Source organism: Labrus bergylta, chromosome 7 (assembly GCF_963930695.1).
Source record: "Labrus bergylta chromosome 7, fLabBer1.1, whole genome shotgun sequence".
In the NCBI taxonomy this organism is placed as follows: domain Eukaryota; kingdom Metazoa; phylum Chordata; class Actinopteri; order Labriformes; family Labridae; genus Labrus; species Labrus bergylta.
In genome coordinates, this window is record NC_089201.1 from 32,895,516 (window position 1) to 32,909,951 (window position 14,436).

The window sequence follows — 14,436 nt, forward strand, 5'->3', positions numbered from 1 at the left end:
CACTAAAACTAAACTTATCTTTGATCATTCACCTCTGCCTTTATCTGCACTCATCCAATCAGCTCACATCTTTTTTTTAACCACATCACATTTCAGTAGATGCAGTGCTTGAACAACCACTCCCTTGTCTCTATCTACAAATGCAACATACTGTCCAACAAACAGCCGGTCTGTTGTGTGTGTTGATTTGTTATCGTCCCCTGCATGTATTTACTTTCACTTTCCTTTTTTATAAAATCTGTGTCAAGATCCAGACTATCAAATACAATCATTCTGGATCCGGAAAGCATTCCACTAAAAATCTAAGTAATGAAGTCGTTTTTTATCTACTAAATAAAACTATTTTATTCCTCCTTTTGATATCAGCAGAGTGTGATGCATGCATACTAAAAGAGGGTATTGGCTTCAATGCCCACAACCATGACCTGTGAGTGTGTCATGGTCCTGGTCACTACACCGGCCCTGTGCGGAACATCTGTCTTCTCCGATCTGGGCACATGTGCTAGAGTGATGCTTATGATGCTGATGAGTTTCTGTGGGCATTTTGTTTGTACAGCGGAAACAGAGCAACAGGGCACCGATCATTTGGACCTCGCTGGGCTTCCACAGAGGTCTGCGAACAGCGACAGCACCCACACGCTCCCTACGACCCCAGAGGGCAGGAAAAAATCCAAAGGGATAAAGAAACTCTTTGGAAAGTAAGTACACAACAACGTGAGAATCTTTACCCGAGATTACTGAAAATAGGATATCTATTAATTTAATAAACTCTCTTTAACACTGTCAGTCATTTATCACAAGAGACATGTTTTGCAAGTTTGGAAAGATATTTAAAAAATCAAATGTTATATTTATTTAGGCTCAAAAGGAGTCAGTCTACAACATTCGACCTTGATGATAACCTACCAGAGGGGGAGTTCAAAAGAGGTGGAGTGCGAGCCACAGCTGGACCTCGACTGGGTTGGTCTCGTGATCTCCAACGAGCCAACAAGTAAGTCGGTGCATTTGGCAAGAAAACTAAGACTCTGGTTTCTGTGTTTTTCATTTCTGATGTTCAATGAAGGATTTGTTTTTTTCCTCATAACTTTTTTTTTTTTGACGTTTTGACGAGTATTGTTTATAGAAGCTTAGTCCAGTACTAAAGCTGCCGATGTGCCGAGTGACCTGGCTGACGCGCTGTACTGTCGTAGGTCAATACGATACCGTTTGCTGTTTGTTGATCAATAAGATTTCTGCAGGCGTGTCTTTGGTTTGCAGCATAATACAATCTGTTTATTGCAGCACCATGAAGTGAATACAGCGTCCATCAGTTTCCATTCATTTGAACAAAACAAACAAACAAACAAACAAACAATACAGCTGCGGTTTCTCCATGCCGCCTGCCGCCTCAGCGGTCAAAAACCATGAGCCCTTCCGGGGTCAAACACCTCCCGTACCTTGACAAGTGACGTACATATATACCTGTGACTTAAACAATAGGACAGTGACACCCAGTGGCACAATAGTGAAAATGATTTCCAGCTTGACCCAAAAACATGAATATGGCTCTTATATTGTTCTCCTTTTTTTTAGTGATGTCGATGCACCCTTTGCACGCTGGTCAAAGGATCAAGTTTGTGACTGGCTGCAGGACCAGGGTCTCGGCCTTTATGTGAACATGGCTCGTGTATGGATCCGCTCCGGTCAGACGCTTTTACAGGCCTCACAGCAGGACCTAGAGAGGGTGAGGTGAAGTGGAAGAATTGAATATGTTAATCAGAGCAGACTAGACGGACAAAGTGTTCTTGTTTTTAGAACTGCAGGGAATGTTTTGTGTGTGTGAGTAATTCTTTAAATGTCTTCTAGGAGCTGGGCATCAAACACCCACTGCACAGAAAGAAGCTGCAGCTGGCCCTTCAGGCCCTCGGCTCAGAGGAGGAAGACAATAAGGGAAAGCTGGACTTCAACTGGGTTACGAGTGAGTACTGCCTTCCAGTTTAAGACGAGATCCGAGATATAAACGCTTCTGTTGCTCAAAGAAAATGGGATGCCAGCTTTGAACTTAAGTGACTGCTAGCATGAAGTACTTCTCATGACACTTTGTCCTTTTCCATTTCTCTCAGGATGGCTGGATGACATCGGTCTGCCTCAGTATAAAACCCAATTTGACGAGGGGAGGGTGGATGGTCGCATGCTGCACTACATGACAGTGGTGAGTGTTGACACATGCGCTCCTTCCTCTGATCCCCGGGATAAGTAGGACTTAGGAGTCTGATGAGTCCAGTGCCATCTCACATCAGAATAATTGCATGGACAGTCTAATGAGCTCCACGGGATAGACCTCTCTTAGGTATTTACTCAATGTTGGTGACAGACCTAGAGTCCCTACCACCACATCTTTCTCTGTTGAAGCTGTCGATGCTGTGCATGGGAATTGGGAGTATACCTCTTTTTTTTTTAACTGTAAAACTGTAACTGTAAAAACTTGTCAGGTACAAATATGTATTTTTTTTTTCTACCATTTTCTGGTGTGTTATTTACTGACCCTTTTCCTTTTGTTTGTTTGTTTGTTTGTTTGTTTGTTTTTGTCTAAATCTGCTTGCAAAACTGTATCGTACCAAAGTTCCCCTCTTGTTTGTATCTCTTTTTTTTTTTTATTGTGTGAGTGTGTGTGTGCACGTTTTGGTGAATAAAAGTTTAAAAAAAAGACCCAAAAAATATGAATACAAATGAGTTTTGTGGTCCCGAGACGAGCTTATTTCTAAGCTTATTTTTGATCTTTTTTATATAAAACTGTCACATGATATCAATCTGTCTCTAAGTTGCACTTTTTGAACCTCATTCCTTGTTTAGAACGTAATATCAGAGGACCAGCTGCAGGGAATTTCTTTAAATGTGTCACAGATGTCTATGTGACTGACTGACTGGATTCTTGTTTGATTTACAAATATCTCCGCTGCATCCCATTCCAGCATGAGGTTGACATGTTAATGCAAGTTGACGGGTTGGCTTAGGTATACAACTGCCAAGTGTAAATTGTGATTTCTTTTGGAGTGTTTCACTTAGTAATCACTTCATTTCATTGTCCCTTAGGATGACCTGCTTTCTCTGAAAGTAGGGAGTGTCCTGCATCACCTCAGTATTAAGAGAGCTATCCAAGTGCTTCGCCTCAACAGCTACCAGCCCAACTGCTTACGTCGCAGGCCGTCTGACGAGGTGCGTTCACTACAGCAGTCGTGATATGTGATCTGACAGAGCGTGCACAGGAACACATTTTCTCATCTTGTCTTTGTGCACACAGAACAATATTTCTCCAGCAGAGATCTCGCAGTGGACCAACCACAGGGTGATGGAGTGGCTGCGTTCTGTGGATCTGGCTGAGTACGCTCCCAACCTGAGAGGCAGTGGTGTGCACGGTGGCCTGATGGTACTGTAGCCTGGCTTTCAGTCTTTCTGAGAAACTGATTTTCTCCTGAATGTGTTCAGTCAGAAACACATCTCTTCTGTCTTCAAGGTTCTGGAGCCTCGGTTTAACGTGGAGACCATGGCTTTGCTGCTCAACATCCCCCCAAACAAGACGCTGCTGCGTCGCCACTTGGCCACACATTACAACCTGCTCATTGGATCAGAGGCTCAGCAGCTCAAACAAGAGTGTCTTGAAAACCCAGACTACACTCTTCTTACTGCCACCACTAAAGTCAAGGTAAACACACCAGTTTATGATGACAAACTTAGTAATGCTAGTACTAGATCTGCACAACATTGAAGACACCTAACTACTAGCAGATTCTATAGGATGTGGATGTTTTAGCTCGGCTGTTTGAACAACTGATTCTCAGATAAGACTCATAGATGGTTCTATTTTAATCTAAATGTTGTGTTTTGTAAATTGTACTTTGTCTCTCTTTGTGTTTCCGTCTGTAACTTTGTGTTTTTGCTGCTGCCTGTCTCGACCAGGTCTCCCTTGAAAAAGAGGTTTTTAATCTCAATGGGACCAACCTGGTTGAATAAAAAATAAATAAAAATACTAGTGCCCTAATGTCTGTGTATCAAAGTTTAGCCTATGGAATGAATATATAAACGTTTTCTTTGTCTTCCCTCTGCTCGACAACCCAGCCGAGGAAACTGTCGTTTGGTAACTTTGGCAGTCTGAGAAAGAAGAAGCAGGAGGAGAGTGAAGAGTACGTGTGTCCGATGGATGTGGAGATGCCTAAAGGACGAAGTTTCCAGAAAGGCTTTGAGCTCCAGATCTACGAGGACGACCTCGACAGGCTAGACCAGGTCAGTTAGTTCTTTTAGAATTTGTGTTGAATAATAGTTTGTGAGTAGGGATGCTACGGTGAGAAAATAAATCCCAGCAGTTGATAAACTAGTGAGAGTTCTTCAAGATGGTCACTTGGGTATGACTGAAGAGCTTCTAGTGCTCAACACATATCTTTACACTAGATGAGAACAAGACTGTGAAAAGAGAATACCAGGATGCAAATTAAATTAGAACCAGGCGTTTCAAAGCTCCACAAAAGGAAAGCACTCGGCCGTCTGCACAACAGAACAGTAATAAAGTGCTATCATTGTGTCTGTTTATTTCTTATTCCTCTGCCGTCCATCTCTGTCTGCAGGAATCGATGACAGAGCAGCATGTTTTTGATCTTTTGCACTAGATCCATGCATTCATCTCATTGGTCGGCTGAATTTTTTGCGGGTCTGTGTTGTGGACAGAGCAACACAAGAGAATCACAGGTTCAAAGTTCAAAATCTACAATATACAAGTAGAGGACAAAATGAACTTAACTAACAGACCTAACAAAAAGAGAACTGAGGCAGATATTCAAACCAGCTTACCAAACTGTATTGTTTTCCTTTCTAAAGCCTACTGTGGACACGTGTTGAGAACTAGCATGGTTGCTAAAACGCTTAAACAATGCATCTGGTTCGTCCAATGTATCTGTGATGTCCATGCCAAATAAAGTCTGTTATTATTATTATTATTATTATTATTATTATTATTACTAAAATGAGCACACAGGTGAGGACTACACACAAAATAACTAAGCGGTAACACTAAGGAAGCTAACTAACTAACTTCAGTCATAAGTTCTAATAAACAAACAGAATGTGTCATGCTTGTTAAATAACTGTAAATAAAACATGAGCTTTAGCTTGTGAGCGTTGTGTGGATGTGTCCATCACAGTCTGGATCAACTCCCCTTGTTCTCTTGATGTGATAAATGAAATATTTAGCTGGAGCCACTGTGATAATGTATCGACGATGTCTTGATACCATCCTCTAAAAGAAGGGTCTGAAACATCATAATGTCTAACCTGTGATGTGATTCGCTGCCATGTTTTAAAGGAGCCGAGGTGTATAAATGTTAGTACGTGTAAATGATAATAAAGTGTTTCCCATTTTTCCCATTTTTCCCATTTTCTAATATTAGCCACTCATTTTCAAAACTAATTTAATGATAAATCTCAGTGAATTAAACTATTTCAGGACAAATGCTTTGGTCTGTGACCTTCCTGGCTCCAGTTTTATACCGCTGAAATTGTTGTAAAGGCGAGACAGGCGGCGCCATTTTAATTTGGACGACCGTGAACGCAATAAATGCTGCACTGTGTGAACCGAATCGCTCATCAAAATAAGCCTGGGTCCAGATTTGGACTGCAGTCTGTAATTTAGTGATTAATATTTGCCTGAAGACTGTGTTACGGACAGATGATCAACTTTTACTAATAATGTTTTATTTGCATCATGTGAAGATAAATTGTTTGATTATATTTTCTTACTCGTTCACACTCCATCAGTGTTGCTTGGCAGGTGACTTTTTCACTCTGAAGTAACTGGTCTGTGGTCAGTTTCTATATCGATTGTGACTTTTAAAGATGTAACTTGTGTCACAGATGGACGACTCTGAAGGAACTGTGAGACAGATTGGAGCTTTCTCTGAGGGAATTCAAAACCTGACGGTAAGAATCTTAAAGGCTTTATACACTTCTACACTTCTACAATTCTCTTAGCAGACTCTTTTCTCCAAAGCGACGTACATCAGAGAGTAAGAACAACACAAGCAAGGATCTAGAAAAAAGGGAACAATGTGAGTAAGAGCAAACGATCAGCTTTGAGTCTGATTGGACACACAGGTGCTGACAGGAAGTGACCAGAGGCAAAGCACAACATTGAGGGCAGTTCTTGAGAGCTCTAATCAGTATAGAAACCATCTTATAAGTCATCGTTATCAAACAGAAACCATCATCATTACCATCATCATCATCAATAATATCGAAACCAGAAAAACAGTTGCAAGAAAAAGTATGTGAACCCTTTGGAATTTCCTAGTTTTCTGCATAAATTGGTGGAATCCTCCAATCTCGTCTCATAGATTGGACTCCAGGTTGGCTGACTCCTGACTCCAATGAGCTCTGTGAGAAGTCATTAGCCTAGGGGCTCACATACTTTTTCCACCCTGCAATGTGAATGTTTACAATGTGAATGTTTGTGTTCAACAAAAACATGAAAACTTATAATTGTTTGTGTGGTTTTAGTTTAAGCAGACTGTGTTTGTCTATTGTTGAGACTTAGATGAAGATCAGAACACATTTTATGACCAATTTAATCAGAAAATGAAGAAATTCCAAAGAGTTCACATACTTTTTCTTACAGCTGTATGTGATGTTTCACACTTAAATATAAATCAAGTATCTCCTCTGAAAATAACTCTGTGAGTCATGACTGTCTGCAATGGGTGTAACACCCGAGTCCCACTGTCTGTGATGTTTTCAGAGTTTTCAGAGTCCTATCTTCACTTTGTTTACATCGCCGGGACGGCCGGCTGACTCCTCCCCTCGTGTATAAAAGTTGTTTAATTGAGGGACTAGAGAAAAGAAGAATAACATACTGTACTCACTGCTTAACTGTGTTTCTAGATCACGCTCATTTCAGGTAAATTTACATGCAGTGTGAAGATACCAGCATAATAAAGATCGCTAGCATTAGCATGCTAACACAACAACGCAGCGCGAGTTGTTTTGGTTTCATGCTGGTGCTCAAGGGCGACATCTGCTGGATCAAACAATCACATAAAGACTTTACGGCTGACCACATGCTACCATAACACAGATTTGAACTCTTTAGTAACTCTGTTGTTTTCATGAGGTTAACATCGTTTGTTTCTGTATTTTCCATCAGAGCATGCTGAAAGACGACGAATTCTTCAAAGAGATTTCAAATTCACCCAACAACAGTGTAACAGATGAAGAGTCGAATGCATGAGACTGTGAGCACCATGAGACCTGGTCCTGCTGTGAAAGAAGCCCCCCCCCCACACACAGACTTTTCAAAATGCTGCCAGGTTTCTTTTTAAGAGTAACATTCAGACATCAAGTATTACAGCGTCTTCTTTCTTATTTCATTTTCAAAGCGTGGTGTTGTGGAAGCCTTCGGTCCTGTAGGCTCCGTTACTCTTGAACTTGTTCTCTGTTTTTTGTTTTCTGATGACAGAGGGAACGTTTAGGGCCACACCACTGCCTGTCTGCCAGCTGGATTCTGGATACTTTGTACTCGACTGTGTATAAGCATCATTTTAGGGCCGCCCTAACGGGATTGAGTGAGAGAATTCAAGCAGCAGATTTAAGGCATCTTCAATACAGCAATATCGATAGATTTTAATATATGTCTTTTTAAAATTGCCTTCTTACTGTAGAAAAAATAATGTACATCCAAATTATTACAAGTAGGTGTAAAGTTGTAACTTTGAAACAGCTGCTATGTTTGTTTGTTTTTTACAGAATTTAACCTTGCTTATTAAATGAAAAGTGTCATTTTAACTTTTTACAGGATTTCACTTCACGAGTACATATCATATAAAACAAAGAGTGATTAATATCATTGCATGGTTTGGAACTCGACACATTTATATCAGAGCTTCTTCATTTTATCTTTCTTATAAATGTTTTTTTAAATGTTTTTATTTCCAAAGGGCTGGTTGGTTCAGAGTTGAGATGTCTTCAGGTTCTTTTGAAATAATGTTGTAGTTTAACCCTCTACGAAAACAGAGAACACATCTTTTTTTTTTTTTACCTTCATTCATTTCTAAGACCAATAAAATAATTTAAATCTTTTCTCAAGTGGGCATGGTTACATCTTTACCACCATTTTCTTTCTTGTATCACAGCTTTGATCATGTTTGGTGAGAGCAGGGACTTGACCGAGTAGTTCATGTTCAGAGAACAGAAAACAAAGCGCTACATGCAAATCACTCAGGGGTATATACAATGTATGATTCTAAGTTTAAAAGCCACATTGGATGACTGAAAACGTGGGAGTAGTCATGTGTTGCCAGTTCATAATTATGAGAACTTTTGGTAAATATATTTGATGTCGTAAAGAGAAGAAAAAAATGAAGTTACAATATATCCGTAACCTCGGTAACAGAAATCAAAACATGAAATCTGATATTTACCTTTTTACATGACAGTTTACATCTAAGGAGAAAAGAGACAACGGTTAAATATGACAAACACGTGCTCAACAAGTAACTTAATTAACCCAAAAATGAAATGTGATATTTTAATATTCACTTTTCAGAAGGAAATCTTCCTGAAAGGTAAATTTCATCAGATGGCGCGCAAAAGAACTTTTGGATGTATCGCAAGCAACGCTGCAGTGCTACAAAGGAAATCAAATTCTTAGTTTTCTTTCTAATTTCGCCATCTTCAAATAAAGTTAATGTACACAAATACAATCTTAATTTTTCACTTCCTGCAGGGCAATACTACGACTACTACTCAGTGATGTGCGGTGAGGACTTTTTCAGAGTCAGATGCATAAATAAATGAACCCATTTATAGAGTAGCTTAGATTTACCATTCAATTGGCAGCTTGTACATTGACTACTGGTTGTGTTTCATATCTCATAACAGCATTATTTACACACATACATAATAATAAATGTTATTTATAAGCGCTGTACAATAGTTAAAAACAGAAAGAACAGCACAGTAAGGACAGACTAACAGACAACATTACACACAAACCATAAAGATAACAACAATAGATAATAAAAAAAGATAATAACAACTCCGGACCTTCAGGTGGACGGCCTGGAGGCAGGGCACATAGCCTGGAAAGTTCAGGCGGACGGCCAGGAGGCCGACCAAACCCAGGGAGCAGTTTGGGTGGGCGGCCGGAAGGCCGACTAGATGAACCCACGGGACCAGTGAGAGGCCAGACCTCCCACGGAAACACAGAGTCAGCAGGGCCTCCGACGAGGGACCAGGAGTCAGCAGGGCCTCTGACGAGGGCGCATGAGTCACCAGGGCCTCTGAGGAGGGGGCAGGAGTCACCAGGGCCTCTGACGAGGGGGCAGGAGTCACCAGGGCCTCTAATGAGGGGACAGGAGTCAGCGGGGTCTCTGACGAGGAGGCATAAGTCAGCGGGGTCTCTGACGAGGAGGCATAAGTCAGCGGGGTCTCTGACGAGAGCACAGGAGTCAGCAGGGCCTCTGACGACGAAACAGGAGTTGGCAGGACCTCCCACAGAGACACGGGAGTGGGCGGGGCCTCCCACGGAGACACGAGAGTGGGCAGGACCTCCAACCAGGAAACAGGAGTGGGCAGAACCTCCCACAGAGACACAGGAGTCCTAGGAGTGGGCAGAACCTCCCACGCAGACAGGAGTCAGACGGCGCTCTGCCGGAACTGGTACAGGGACAGAAACACAGGGAAGCTGAGGCCGGAGTTGAATCACTAACTGACTGAATCACTGACTAACTGACTGACTGCATGAATCACTGACTGACTGACTGAATCACTGACTGAATCACTGACTGACTGACTGAATCACTGACTGACTGACTGACTGACTGAATCACTGACTGACTGACTGACTGACTGACTGAATCACTGACTGAATCACTGACTAACTGACTGACTGACTGACTGACTCACTGACTGACTCACTGACTGAATCACTGACTGACTGACTGACTCACTGACTGAATCACTGACTGACTGACTCAGTGACTGACTGACTGACTAACTGACTGACTGTCTGAATCACTAACTGACTGAATCACTGACTGACTGACTGACTGACTGACTGACTCACTGACTGACTCACTGACTGAATCACTGACTGACTGACTGACTCACTGACTGAATCACTGACTGACTGACTCAGTGACTGACTGACTGACTGACTGACTGACTGAATCACTGACTGAATCACTGACTGACTGACTGAATCACTGACTGAATCACTGACTAACTGACTGACTGTCTGAATCACTAACTGACTGAATCACTGACTGACTGACTGACTGACTGACTGACTCACTGACTGACTGACTGACTCATTGACTGACTGACTGACTGACCGACCGAATCACTGACTGACTGACTGTCTGAATCATTGACTGACTGACTGACTCATTGACTGACTGACTGACTGACTGACTGACTGACTGACTGACTGTCTGAATCACTGACTGACTGACTGACTGAATCACTGACTCACTGACTCACTGACTGACTGCATGACTCACTGACTGATTGACTGAATCACTCACTGACTGACTGACTGACTGACTGACTGACTGAATCACTGACTGACTGACTGACTGAATCACTGACTGAATGACTCAGTGACTGACTCACTGACTGACTGAATCACTGACTAACTACCTGACTGACTGACTGACTGACTGAATCACTGACTGACTGAATCACTGACTGACTGACTGAATCACTGACTGACTGACTGAATCACTGACTCACTGACTCACTGACTGACTGACTGACTGACTGAATCACTGACTAACTGACTGACTGACTGAATCACTGACTGACTGACTGACTCACTGACTGAATCACTGACTGACTGACTGACTGCATGAATCACTGACTCACTGACTCATTGACTGACTGACTGAATCATTGACTGACTGACTGAATCACTGACTGACTGACTGACTGCATGAATCACTGACTGACTGAATCACTCACTGACTGACTGACTGACTGACTGCATGAATCACTGACTGACTGACTGAATCACTGACTGAATCACTGACTGACTGACTGACTGAATCACTGACTGACTGACTGACTGAATCACTGACTCAGTGACTGACTGAATCACTGACTAACTGACTGACTGACTGACTGACTGACTGACTGACTGACTGGCTGACTGAATCACTGACTGACTGACTGACTGACTGACTGACTGAATCACTGACTGACTGACTGACTGACTGTCTGAATCACTGACTGACTGACTGAATCACTGACTGACTGACTGACTGACTGACTGACTGACTCACTGACTCACTGACTGACTGACTCACTGACTGACTGACTGACTCACTGACTCACTGACTGACTGACTCACTGACTGACTGACTGACTCACTGACTCACTGACTCACTGACTCACTGACTGACTCACTGAATCACTGACTGACTGACTGACTGACTGACTCACTGACTGACTCACTGACTGACTGACTGACTCACTGACTCACTGACTGACTGACTCACTGACTGACTGACTGACTCAATGACTCACTGACTGACTGACTCACTGACTGACTCACTGACTCACTGACTGACTGACTGACTGACTGACTGACTGACTCACTGACTGACTGACTCACTGACTGACTGACTGACTGACTGACTCACTCGCTGACTGAAAGTAAATCACTTGTAGAATATAGAGACATTATTTGAGTGAATTATCAAGAGTAACACACATGAACAACATGACAGAAAGATGACTGTGTCTGGGTTTACACCAAGAGCAGAAACACCAGCCCATCTTAAAACACGGGGTTTATTAGATCAGACGAGGAAGAAATGTGGAGGAGAACATGTTCCCTCTAAAGTGAAGAAGAGTCCAAGTATTCAGTTACAAACTACAGAGAGACTCAAAGAAAGCTCAACTTCCTTCACACTTCACTTCATTACAGAAGTCCAGTCAAAGATTCTTTTTCTGCCTTTGGATCGCTCCACACTCCTGTCCACTAGGGGGCAGTGATTACAAAAAGAGACATTAAACTTGAACATGAAATATAAAAACATAAGAACAAATTAAAGAGCTGGCATCATCTATCTTTCTTTGTGTTTCCTGACACAGAAATAATCTCTTCAGATCGATCAGTCTGGGAGAAAACTGTGGAAACAGTGACACCTGCTGGCAGAAAGCAGTGATAGCAGCAACAGAACCTAAACATGAATTATTATTCAAATAAAACCCTCCACAGATTGAATTTATTTCTATTTAAAATCCTGAGATAATAAAAACAGAAGGTTCAAACATCAAAGTGTAATAAACATCAGAAGTTAAAAATAAAGATAGTTTGATAACGTGTCCGTTGTTACCCTGACATGATGAATGAATATCAATGATTGAGTCTGCATGTTATTCAGCTCTTTTTATATCATCTCATAGTACATCAAATATTCAGGTGCTGACTCTGCACCTGGATCCAGACATCCTGTTTGTAGTTCTTTTAAAAACTCAGTGAAGCCTCCTCTTTGTTTTGATCCAACAAAGAGACGACTGATTTATTATCAGACGACCAACGACTCGTGGTTAAAAGCAGAACTTCACACTTTAACTTGCACAGCTGGAATCAACTTCTACTGTTATCTGTGAATATGAGTCAATGAATAACCTGCACCACTACACATGTCCACAGGGTGGCGCTGCAACAGAAACATTTATATCCAAATCAAAGAGTTCATCTTCGGTCGTTGAGCCATGAAGCAGTTTAAATTCAGAATATGAGAATAGAAAAATGTCCGAGGTCATGGTCCTGTGTGTGACGGTGGAGCTGATCTCAGAGCAGCTCAGACTGCAGCACTGAGAGTCATCTGCGCTGTGATTGGTCCGTCAGTCTCCCAGTAAAACAGCCCAGTTAAAGACTCACCAACACACCAGCTGCTGCTTCCAGCTCTGTGATCAGCAGGATCCTCTCTTTAAAGACTCACCTCCAGCTGTTGATATAAAAAGACATAAATGAGAGATTAGACTCTGAGAGAGACTTCATGATTATTCTGATCATATAATATCATCGTTATCATGATTATTCTGATTATCAGTGATACAGAACATCCAGTATGAAGAGCAGCAGGGACTTCAGTCCTGCTCAGAAGTGAAGTGGGCGTGGAAAGTAGCACGCCACCTTTCAGCTCTCGTGGTCACTCGTGTTGGTGACTTCAAGCTTAAAGGGACAGAGAGTCCTTGAAGGCATCATCATGTCACAGACAGTTGAGTAATGTGTTTACCGAGAGTCCATGAAGGCATCATCATGTCACAGACAGTTGAGTGATGTGTTTACTGAGAGTCCATGAAGGCATCATCACGTCACAGACAGTTGAGTGATGTGTTTACTGAGAGTCCATGAAGGCATCATCACGTCACAGACAGTTGAGTGATGTGTTTACTGAGAGTCCATGAAGGCATCATCATCATGTCACAGACAGTTGAGTGATGTGTTTACCGAGAGTCCTTGAAGGCATCATCATGTCACAGACAGTTGAGTGATGTGTTTACCGAGCGTCCTTGAAGGCATCATCATGTCACAGACAGTTGAGTGATGTGTTTACAGAGAGTCCTTGAAGGCATCATCATGTCACAGACAGTTGAGTGATGTGTTTACCGAGAGTCCTTGAAGGCATCATCATGTCACAGACAGTTGAGTGATGTGTTTACTGAGAGTCCTTGAAGGCATCATCACGTCACAGACAGTTGAGTGATGTGTTTACTGAGAGTCCTTGAAGGCATCATCATCATGTCACAGACAGTTGAGTGATGTGTTTACAGAGAGTCCTTGAAGGCATCATCATGTCACAGACAGTTGAGTGATGTGTTTACTGAGAGTCCTTGAAGGCATCATCATCATGTCACAGACAGTTGAGTGATGTGTTTACTGAGAGTCCTTGAAGGCATCATCATGTCACAGACAGTTGAGTGATGTGTTTACCGAGAGTCCTTGAAGGCATCATCATGTCACAGACAGTTGAGTGATGTGTTTACTGAGAGTCCTTGAAGGCATCATCATCATGTCACAGACAGTTGAGTGACGTGTTTACCGAGAGTCCTTGAAGGCATCATCATGTCACAGACAGTTGAGTGATGTGTTTACTGAGAGTCCTTGAAGGCATCATCATCATGTCACAGACAGTTGAGTGATGTGTTTACTGAGAGTCCTTGAAGGCATCATCATGTCACAGACAGTTGAGTGATGTGTTTACTGAGAGTCCTTGAAGGCATCATCATGTCACAGACAGTTGAGTGATGTGTTTACTGAGAGTCCTTGAAGGCATCATCATGTCACAGACAGTTGAGTGATGTGTTTACTGTTGATTCATGTAAACTGTGTTTAAATCTAGCAGCAGCAGTTTCTGATTTTCTCTGCCTTTTGGGACAGAAATAACAGCAGACATTAAACAC

General features: G+C 42.1%; 2 protein-coding genes across 18 annotated transcripts in view; one reads left to right on the plus strand and one right to left on the minus strand.

Moving 5' to 3' along the window:
- ppfibp1b (PPFIA binding protein 1b) overlaps nt 1–8,097 on the plus strand; it is a 34,346-nt gene extending 26,249 nt beyond the window's left edge. For all 7 annotated transcript variants that reach the window (XM_065957437.1, XM_065957438.1, XM_065957439.1 and 4 more), the window contains 11 exons: nt 557–698; nt 860–991; nt 1,573–1,723; nt 1,846–1,957; nt 2,103–2,191; nt 3,073–3,195; nt 3,281–3,406; nt 3,494–3,682; nt 4,096–4,260; nt 5,881–5,946; nt 7,166–8,097. In XM_065957437.1, coding sequence (XP_065813509.1) covers nt 557–698; nt 860–991; nt 1,573–1,723; nt 1,846–1,957; nt 2,103–2,191; nt 3,073–3,195; nt 3,281–3,406; nt 3,494–3,682; nt 4,096–4,260; nt 5,881–5,946; nt 7,166–7,249 — 1,379 coding nt within the window. In that variant the 3' untranslated portion in view covers nt 7,250–8,097. The remainder of the gene's footprint in view (nt 1–556; nt 699–859; nt 992–1,572; nt 1,724–1,845; nt 1,958–2,102; nt 2,192–3,072; nt 3,196–3,280; nt 3,407–3,493; nt 3,683–4,095; nt 4,261–5,880; nt 5,947–7,165) is intronic.
- A 434-nt stretch (nt 8,098–8,531) lies between these two features.
- Nucleotides 8,532–14,436, minus strand: part of LOC136179750 (NLR family CARD domain-containing protein 3-like) — a 497,803-nt gene continuing 491,898 nt past the window's right edge. For 10 of the 11 annotated variants that reach the window (XM_065957435.1, XM_065957434.1, XM_065957428.1 and 7 more), the window contains one exon: nt 8,532–12,977. In XM_065957435.1, coding sequence (XP_065813507.1) covers nt 12,968–12,977 — 10 coding nt within the window. In that variant the 3' untranslated portion in view covers nt 8,532–12,967. The remainder of the gene's footprint in view (nt 12,978–14,436) is intronic. The other variant, XR_010666720.1, reaches the window with a different exon arrangement.